The following is a 10,269-nucleotide window of genomic DNA, read 5'->3' as shown; positions in this document are numbered from 1 at the left end:
CAACTTCAAGAGAATTTTTATAGTTCAGTGCGCATGTGCAACTGACTGATTTATTAAACATACGACAACGTGACGTGACATTTTAGAAGTGATTCAAATATTTAAAATACATCTTTATGATTTCCCTGACCAATAGTTTAATTCATTTTATTCATTATAGTTTCATCATTATTATTATATTATAATTAGCTAGATAATTGTAACACCTGAATTACTACATTGAAATATGCAATAAATTATTAAACATTTGTGACAAAATATTTGTACATTGAAAAATCATTGTATTTTTAAATATAAAAAAACTGTTGTTTGTTTAAATTCCTAATAAAATTATAAATAATATTAAACTAATAGTAAAAAAATACAATATGTAAAATAACATTATTATACAGTTTTACTGATAACAAAGACCAAAGGTTTAACACAAACAGGTTGGAGCAAGTAAACATATTGAAAGAGTTCTTTTAGTGACATTTACAAACTAGTTTTCTATTTGATATTTGAATTCCAATTTTTACCGCCAAAAGCGCATGTGCAATTGTGAATGATTTATTAAACATAGAGGGCGTGATAAAATGTAAATAAACATTGAACAATTTAAAGAAATTTAAAGAGCAACTAGTAGAAAATTGTATATCCTAATTTTAATACATTTCAATACAATAAATAATATATAAAACAAATATTAATCTTATAAATAACAGAAACCCATTTTGCAACCCATCTTGTGGTATCAGCCTTTCATTTAATACTTGTGCATATGAAAAGAATATGTTTTTATAAAAAATTAAATGTAGAATTTTATATGTGTATATATATATATATATATATATATATATATATATATATATATATATATATATATATATTGAAATAAATTAATAAGTATTTTTTATACAACCTACAAATGGAACATTAGTATTATCTATGTTAATTGATTGATATAAAAATACAATTACAACTACTAAGTTTGTTAATTGCTAACGTAGAAGTCTTTAAACAGTATCATTGTGAAGATTATACACATATATGAGTTTTACAATAAGACAATTCAATTATAATACATGTACAATATTTTTCACTCACCTTCTTAGGTTTTTTAGGGGGACTTGAGGTAGAAGCAGCAAGTTGATTAAATTTTTCATCAGATTCTGTATCAAAATCCACAACAGAGTTCTCATCAATGTGACCATAGGTAGGATCCTCCTGTAGTTTTAAAATTAAAATTCATTATAAATATCTATCTGCACCTATTCCTACACATACCTTCTGCTTTTGCTTGAATTCCTCAATCTCAGCAACAGCCCTTTTAAATTTTGCAGTACTGCAGTAGGAAATTAACTTATCTTTTTTAGGGCATTCGAATGGTGTAATATTAGCATCTTCAATCCAAGCACTGAAACAAGCGAGTTAGCAACGTATACCAATTCGAAAACGACGCAACTTACTAATCGTGAGTTCCAAAGAAGTATACCCATTGTTGACCCTTTTTGGCGGTCTTTTTCACATTTGGACCGGGCTTGACCACCTAAAATAACCAGATGTGTAGAATTGTTTTAAGTAAATACATGTAAATATTGTAAAAGGTTAAGTTTTGAGACGACGCGCGCGCAATTCAGGGGAGGGAATAACCGTTGAGTTAAAAGTCGGCGGTTTAATACTTACACGAGATGGCCAAGCGGAAAATCCCTTCATTTTGGCCCTAAAATTTGCGTTTATTAATATTTAAATTTCATTTTTAATACACCAAGCGTATAATAAGTGTACTTACCAAACAAGATCGCCAAGTTTTATATCGGTCGACATAGCACTATCATCCATAGTCACTGCTTCTCTCAAACTGAAGTTGTTGTTTCCTGATGCCGCGATTTCTTGTATTAGCCGCATGCGCACCAAACATTATGGCTTATACCTCTATAGGCGTGTTCCGAAATTATTCACATGAATATTGTATATTATTCAATAAATAAAATTCATTACAAAACGGTTGTTGTATATATTTGATTAAAAATGACTTTTTAAAAACTATGCTGGATTTAAAAGCCTTACAATTGTAGAAAAATTGTTAAAGATTCGAGGGACATCTATCCGCTAATAGATAAAGCAAGGTATAAAAATAAGAAATCTATGACTTCATTATTGTTATTGAATATAAAGAATTCTGTTAATAGGATTATCTTACACTATTTTCATTTAAAGTTATCTACTTTAGTTTATTAATAATTAACAGTATCACAAAGTTTATGCGGCTGTAGTCGTAGTCAAAACTTTATAAAAAAACTCTCTAACACTAATTATTGTAAGAGAGTTTTTAATGATAAGGAAAATAATTTGTATATAAAACTTTATCTGTAGATATATTTGCATATATGTAAGATCTTAAAACAGGCACAATGATATATTTGTAAATATCAAAAATTGATTTAATTATTAAATTTTTAAAAACCTTAACATATAACAACAAGCAACAGTATAACGTATCACCACAATGGTTGTATAATACGTATACGCACACATTTATACTATATATCAAATACAAACATTTGTCAAATAAAAAAATAAATTGATCAATTTGACAGATGTACATCAATTTACAGTGGGGTGTCAAAATTTTTTGTATTCATTTCATAATGGCTAGCTCGAATAACTGTCAATGTCCTAATCAAACTAAAAACGTAAGATCGACAGCTCACGTGTGTCCTCAACCTCAAAAAATGATGAAGAAATCACTTGTAAACCCCAAACAACTATCCATATTGGGTCTTTTCATTCCCACTGTTATGTGTTATGGACTTGCATCTGCCTTATGCTTAACGTATTTTGTTGATTGGAGAACTATCATGAATATGGTAGTTGCACCTCCAGAAAAGAAAAACCTGAAACCAGAGTGCAATGAAGAAACAGGCAACTAAAACAATCAATGTAATCAAATTTGATGTATCATAAAAAATAAAAATCTTTAACCAATTAGGTATTTTTTCTATCATGCATTTGGTGAAAATTTGTTCATAAAGGTATAATGAAATTAAACTTCAAATATAAATTATTTATTACTAGATTATATTATATTAACAAATGACTCATATTTAGCGTATATAAAAATTAGTTTTTATTTTTGTTACAAAGTTATAACTTTCAGTCAATTCATCTTAGGTTTGTCAGTTTTAGTAGAATTTATGCAAATAGAATAAGTAACAAAAACTAATTAAAAAATATGATATGTACAAATCCACCACCAAAAATACAGGTAACATGTGATCAATAAATAATCTAATTTTAATTATGACGTTTTTCAGTATCAAATTAACTAAATTCAAAACTTTTTATTTATTTTACTTATAAAGTACGTATATTGAAAATTATAAATTTAAAATACAGTTGTTAATTGAGATTCCAAATTGAACATTCAATCAGAATAAATAGATCGAGACAGGTGGGCAATTTTAACATAAATATATAATAATTACACAATCTACAATAATAAATTAACTAAAATTATAGAACGCGAGTCAATTCAAGTAATAGTATCAAATTAAATTTTATAGCGACTCACAATAAAATGCTTAAAATGCACATGAGGCGATCAAAACTCCTAATTAAGTATATTATTAATATTAATAACATACGTTTCAATATTAACAAAACTTAACAACCACATTACTTGATAGTTGCACAATCATCAAACATCACTAACTAACTGAAATAATACAGTAGTACATTAAAGTTGTATTAGTATAAAAGACACAAAACGTTATATAAATTAGAATTACATTTAAAATATAACAAATCATTGCACACATATTAAATATTACCTACAATATACACAAATTATATGTATGATTAATGAACACATATTCTGTGTTTTATCAACTATATGGCCTTTTAATTAAATATGTTTAACTTATTTTGAGAATGTACTGGAAAAAAATTGTTATATGCAGATGTTTATTAAATGAACTTCAAAGTTATTTATAGTTTTATTTGAATATTATTTAGAACTGAAATTTGTTTTATCAATCACTTCTGTTTATAAGTTTATGTATTATCTAAGTACTTATTGATGATAATTTTCTGAAAACAAATAAAAAAAGTTCAAATATTTTCGACGCAATATTACCAATTCAATGTTTTTACAAATAACATATTTCTGAGTATACAATACTAGATGTCTAGTGCATATTTTATTTTTTTCCACAAATACGAAATCAATATCGTCAGTATCCACTTTAGCTTAATCGAATAATTACCGGCAAAAAACTACACATTACTGAACAATACGTACGATTAACATTATATATAGATCTACTTGCATATTTAATATGCTTGCTTTTAAATTTTTACTAAGGAACAATAATTATATCTTGAACTAAATCGATTTTAAAAATTTTCGACAAAACTTGCGGGAAACAAGCCGGTCCTGCCTGTACGTTGTTGCGTCCCCTTGTACCATCCGTCCTCTCGCTTTTTATGAACATAAATGATGTCGCCGACCTGCAGCTCTAATTCGTACTCGCTGTTCGGAGGATACGGAGCAATGCAGCGGAAACGTTCACGAACGGTCTGGGTCCCTGTTTTCGGTTTACCCGCATCGAGGGAATTCGATTTTCTATGCCGGTGTATGTCTGGGCTAGAACTTGAACTGCTGGCAGTATTTTCATTTCTAAAAGTATTACATCAACATAAATTTAAAGAAATAATAGTTGTGGCACTGTACTCATAATACAGTTGAAAAATTATTAAATAATTTAAATTATATTATTATATTATGCACACAATTTTATTCAGTTAAGAATTAAGTAACTAAACAGTTTTCATGTTATGATGATTATAATAGCATGACTGTACACTTCATAAAATGAATGCTGTTGAAGTAACACAACAACTTATATACATACTTTTTTAGTTAAACTCTTAATATTATATTTTATTAGTAACTTATGGTTAAATATGGATTAACAAATGCAAAATATTATGCAATAGTATTTTATATTAATTTATGCATTACATGCTAATGAATGATGCAATTTTAAACAAACCTGTGGGCTAATAAACTGGGACGTTCTTTATGTTTATGCCGTTGGGAGCTGGAACCAAATAGTCGGTGGTGTTCAGTAGGTTGAATTTGTAGCAGTTGACTTGGACACGAGCCAGACCTGTTTGCAGACGTTCACAGATTGCATGACATGCACCAAAAGCTTATATGAATATGGTAATCAGAAATTAAGTTTGACGTTGATTGGTAAGGACACAGTTATCGTTCAGAACAAATTCTTGTCATTAATATTGTTAAAACAGCAAAACAAAGAAGCAAGAATAATAGCAAGTTTAATAACATATGCAATATTTACCGAACGTGAACAGGGTGAGTCGGTGACGAGGAAGCCGCTGTCACATCCTCGAACACAGGATTATCGATTGAGTAGGTTGATGCGGGTGGTGATTTCGATCTCTTCATACTTGCTAATCGTCGCATTAAGCCAACAGTCCCTTTGTCTTTACGATCCTTAGGCTAATAAAATATATCAATTTATAACAAAATAATGTATCAATAATATATTATATAAAGATATTCAATAAACATGTAACACCTTAACTTTTAGAAACTGCTTAAGCTAGCAAGAGGGATAAAAAAGATTAATATGCCATATTTAGATATGATTGGAATTTTAAATTATGGGCCAAAATTAACAGTTTTCAAAAATGTCCAGAGCTACACCTGTATTTATAACATTACTGAAAGCGAGTAACCTACAATGACTTAAAGCACCACACTACAAAAACATTAAGGCAAAACATCACACACAAACCTTCTCAACACTCTTAGCGGTTAAATGATGGCAATTAGCAGAGGAGGACATAATTGCGCTGCTGCTGCGGCCCAACGGCACCGCCGCTCCGTCTTGCTGGCCGTGCCAACTCGACGAGATTGCCGCCCCAGTTGAAGGACTGGTGGCACGGGGCGGCAGCTCTGGCGGGTTACTCGGACAAGATCGGTCCGTCCCACGCGGAGCGGACGAGGTGCCGCCATTGCCTTTCGAACTGCGCACATGACTTACACCCGATTGTTTTGAAGAATCGTTAGATTGTGTTGGTGCTGTTCCGTCCCAAGATGTGGGTCCTCCGCGGGCCAAAGCCACGTAGTTACCAGGGAAAACGCCGGTCTTCTGTGTTCGATTCGACGTGCCCTTGAACCAACCATCTTGGCATCTATAAAAATAATTTAATTATTTTAAATGAATTTTAAATTATTTTAAATAACTGCTTATAGAGGGTACAAGCTACTTTCTGCGTCCAAAGATTCAAGAAAGAAAGATTATTCAAGTAGGAGCGTGCTGATAATATATATAACTGATATATGTCTACAAACCTTTCAGTTACCATATAGATTCCACCCTTTCTGAGTTCCAATTCATCTGGTTTCTGAGGCTTGTACGGATATAAGGCTATGTACGCTTTCGGTAACATTATATCTCCATGACCGCTCCTTCGGGTTCTTTCACCATGCTGTGACGTAACTGAAACGCTGTTACTGGAACCTTCGTCCGGCAATAGCTCAACTGAGTGTCGATGAGAATTGGTTGGATGGTGATGTGGTACTTGTTGAGATAGGCCTGTGAAACTGTGACGCTTTTCTTTATTGTGACGATGATGAGAGGATTGGACCTCAGGACGAATGTGACCCGCCGATGCGCCCAAGCATTGAGCTGCCGCGGCGGATTTCGGAGTGGGAAGCTCTGGTTTTCTAAAACAAATACAAAATTAACATTTTTTACAATACGGAATATAATTTTTAAGTTCAACGGTATTAGACTAAATTGTACTGATAATAAATTTCTTACTGTACTACGGATTTGGGTGGTACAGGTTGAGTTCTTGGAGGTGGTGAGGCGGGTGATGACGGCGCAGTACTAGAACTGGACGATGTGTTACTCGAAGATATATTCGGAGTCGTCGAACTACCAGAACTGACGGTTGAACTGGAGTCGGAGGTAACCATAGATTGTTGTTGTATGGCCACTTGAATATGAGGAGAAGAATTTTGAACAGGTTGTTGAGCAACTACGTTTCTAGTGTGATCTGTTGGTATGAGTGGTGTACTATCTTCAGTTGTAGGCGTTGGTGGAGCCAATCTAGATGGGCCTGGTTGAGCACTATAAATTTCAAATAATACATAATTAAAAAAAACAGAACTTGAATATTGTAGTAGGTCACCTTATGGTTTATTACACTTACTTAGAAGACAGCTTCATCAATGATCTGGCCAGATTATTCATTTCCACAAACGCCAATGGAAATATACCAATTTTTCCATCAAGTTTTCCCTCAGCCCAATTCTCATCTACTCTCCTAATTACATTAATAATGTCACCTTTACGAAAAGCCAAACAGCCTTCCTCTTCGTCGTTTGTCATGCGGAAATCATAGAGTGCTTTGCATTGAGGCATATGACTAGGTATAGGGGTGATGACATGGACATAACTTTGGGGAAAAACCCCTTGCTTTCCACCACATTCACCCTGGTACCAATTGGCGTCGATTTTTTTCTTTAGAATTATTATGTCACCTCTTTTAAAACTAAGGTCTCTGCAAAATGAAAATTAATGCATAGTTAAAAAAATATTATGAGTATTTTTTCTTCTCAAACAGATCACCTACTTATAATAAAAAGATGAGAGTAACTAGGTAGTTCATATTTGTAAACATTTAAATATTTGCCATTATGAGTTTTATCAAGAAGTAATTTCTAATTAAAAATGTTATTACTCATAAATACATTCACCATTTATAGAAAATTTCAATTAAATTATATTTAATGTAGTTTTATTTATCAATTAAAAAACACAAATAACTTAGTACATAAAAATAATATATAATGTGAGGTGTATTGTTACTTAGATGATAGATAAAATGTTACTACTCACCCAGGTTCTTTGGCATTATAATCAAACAAGGCTTTTGCATAAGGTTGATGATGAATAGTATGAGGTGAACTCTGTTTTGTAGTATTAATTCTATGTTCTGGTGTCCCATGCTGTTGTTGTAATGGAAAAGAATGCAGAACATTTTGAGTGTTATGGTTCGGTGAACCTCTGTTTGACCTCTGCAGTTTCTTGGGTACAGCATTTCTCATGCCTTCCAATATTCGCATTAATAAAACGTTGGGTGGTAGATCCTCCACCTTGATGTTCACCAAAATTCTGCATTCTGGACATCGTAATTCTTTATGCTTCTGGACAATTTCTTCTAAACATTTCTTGCAAAATGTGTGCTGACAGGGTAGAACTTTGCTAGACGTGTCGAGACGTTCAAGACACACGGAACACTCCAATAAATCGTTCAGCAAACCTTCATCCATTATTTTTATAAACACTGGTTCACTAATAAATCACAAAGATTGTCACATTGGATTGTAGATAAGACAACGTACAATTAATAAAATGTACCACGTATTAATTATTGAAGAATTTGCTATTCCTTTGTTCATATTAAATAATTCGTATATATTTCCGGTAAGAATAAAATATCTGGAGTCATTCTTCTTGGGTGCGGTGACTAACTTCACTTGTGGTGGGTCCAAAGTGTTGCCAAATTTATCGTAAGTCGTCGTTAGACAAATGACATTTTAGTAAAAACTATTTAAAATATTGGCCTATCTGGTGTTTTTGACTTTAAAAATTATGCTTAACTAATTTTTCTTATCTTATTTAATTTAAATATATGATAAATATGGCTTATTCATAACAGAGACCGCTGTTGTCCCTGATCATAACCACAAACATAAGCGACATATTATACCATAAACTTCACAATACAGACTGCTTCATGCTGTGAGATTCAAAAATAAATATAATATCACATAAAATAAACATTTATATTATGATGATATATGACCATACAGGATTCCCAATATCTGTAATATTTCTACAAAGTGACAACAAAGTACGATCAAGTGCATTATTTTTTATATTTGGATTTGCCTACGCGAAGCATTATTAATACAAAAACTAGTTTACGGTTAGTACTAATAATATTATATGTGTTCCAAATCAAATTTGTTTATACTCCCAAAATTTCCCATTTGTTTGGCGGCATTAATTTTAAGCATTGACCGCCATATCGTTCATAACATACACTTAAGATTTTGTTAAATTTATACTGTTGAAAGGAAGACTTATGATAAAAAATCTAAATATCTATATATTCATAATCACGCACAGCAACACCTTAAGAAACGTAGTAAGTATAATATAAAACACCAAATCGGTATCTCAGTAGATTTAAAAGTAGAGAAATACTCCTGAAAGATATCTTCCCTTAATTAAACTTAATTCAATAACTCATCTCACCATATAAGTTTGTATGACATGCAGTTTTTGAAACTGAAAAATCGGCAATGTACGAGAACTTCGTTTCGGTATTTGAAGTTATTTCATTGGTTAGAGGTATGCCTCAGCTCCTTGACCCTGTTGAAATAATTTATTTATTAGATTGTATTGCATGGATTCTTTTTATTAAAGTAGTAATAAAAATAAAAAATATTAAACACTCTTTTTATATACCTTCCTCTTTTGTTAGATAATTTTACTACGAGGTTCTACGTAACGATTTTTCTGCCTCCAAATAGAGTAATCGTTTGATATATCTCTTTTCAAATGATATTTGTCACTATAAATATTTTTCAAAACTTATATAAATATATTTTTTTATTTATAACAATTTTTTTGCCATTTTGAGGATCATCTGAGAAAATTTAAGAACTACTTAATGTAATTAATGCTTAAAAAATTAATCAGCTACACCACAATGTGTGTATGAATGTTAAAAATATTAACTATTTTGATCTGTAACAAAAGTTAATTACATAATATTAAAGATTCTTAATAAAATATTATGGTGAAGATTAAAAAAGCATACTGATGTATTTTAAACACTTTATTATATAATATATATGAACATTAATAATAATCAACTACATATATAAATTACTCGTTCTTATACCAACTTTCATTAAACAACCTTTAAAAAATTTTATACATTCCTTATTTTTTATTATACAGATAAGTCACTTACGGTTAAATAAATATTTATTTTCTAAAGGTTGGGTCAGGAGTATTTTATTTAAAACTCGAAATATTAGTAGGTTTATATTTTATTTAAAATTAAACAATTACATTGAAGTTAATAAAATATGTTAACATGTAACATACCAAAATACAAGTTATTGCTTTAAATTTCTACATACATTTTTAATGCATCAGGCTATCTTGT

The 10,269-nt window shown here is 30.8% G+C and overlaps 2 protein-coding genes across 4 annotated transcripts in view; both read right to left on the bottom strand.

Moving 5' to 3' along the window:
• LOC109597264 (putative oxidoreductase GLYR1 homolog) overlaps positions 1-1,872 on the bottom strand; it is an 18,248-nt gene extending 16,376 nt beyond the window's left edge. Inside the window, exons 1-5 of the mRNA XM_020012907.2 lie at positions 1,772-1,872; positions 1,666-1,702; positions 1,449-1,528; positions 1,267-1,396; positions 1,087-1,206 (exon numbers count right to left, since the gene is read on the bottom strand). Coding sequence (XP_019868466.1) covers positions 1,087-1,206; positions 1,267-1,396; positions 1,449-1,528; positions 1,666-1,702; positions 1,772-1,821 — 417 coding nt within the window. The 5' untranslated portion in view covers positions 1,822-1,872. The remainder of the gene's footprint in view (positions 1-1,086; positions 1,207-1,266; positions 1,397-1,448; positions 1,529-1,665; positions 1,703-1,771) is intronic.
• Positions 1,873-3,025: 1,153 nt separating this feature from the next.
• On the bottom strand, positions 3,026-8,638 carry LOC109597269 (E3 ubiquitin-protein ligase SH3RF1). Of its 3 annotated transcripts, none has more exons than XM_049969894.1 (8): positions 7,923-8,632; positions 7,234-7,584; positions 6,840-7,151; positions 6,368-6,742; positions 6,057-6,207; positions 5,349-5,509; positions 5,037-5,153; positions 3,026-4,660 (listed from the first exon to the last, which is right to left on the bottom strand). In XM_049969894.1, exons 1-8 carry the CDS (start codon positions 8,354-8,356, stop codon positions 4,378-4,380), a joined length of 2,184 nt encoding a protein of 727 aa, XP_049825851.1. In that variant the 5' UTR covers positions 8,357-8,632; the 3' UTR covers positions 3,026-4,377. The 3 variants fall into 3 exon arrangements, with proteins under 3 accessions (XP_049825851.1, XP_049825849.1, XP_049825850.1); XM_049969892.1 differs by having other exon boundaries at positions 5,808-6,207; positions 7,923-8,630; XM_049969893.1 differs by lacking the exon at positions 5,037-5,153 and having other exon boundaries at positions 5,808-6,207; positions 7,923-8,638.
• Between the last annotated feature and the right edge of the window lie 1,631 nt (positions 8,639-10,269).

This window comes from Aethina tumida, chromosome 7 (genome assembly GCF_024364675.1).
Source record: "Aethina tumida isolate Nest 87 chromosome 7, icAetTumi1.1, whole genome shotgun sequence".
In the NCBI taxonomy this organism is placed as follows: domain Eukaryota; kingdom Metazoa; phylum Arthropoda; class Insecta; order Coleoptera; family Nitidulidae; genus Aethina; species Aethina tumida.
The sequence above is the reverse complement of the archived record's forward strand: the minus strand, read 5'-3'. Positions and strand labels throughout refer to the sequence as shown.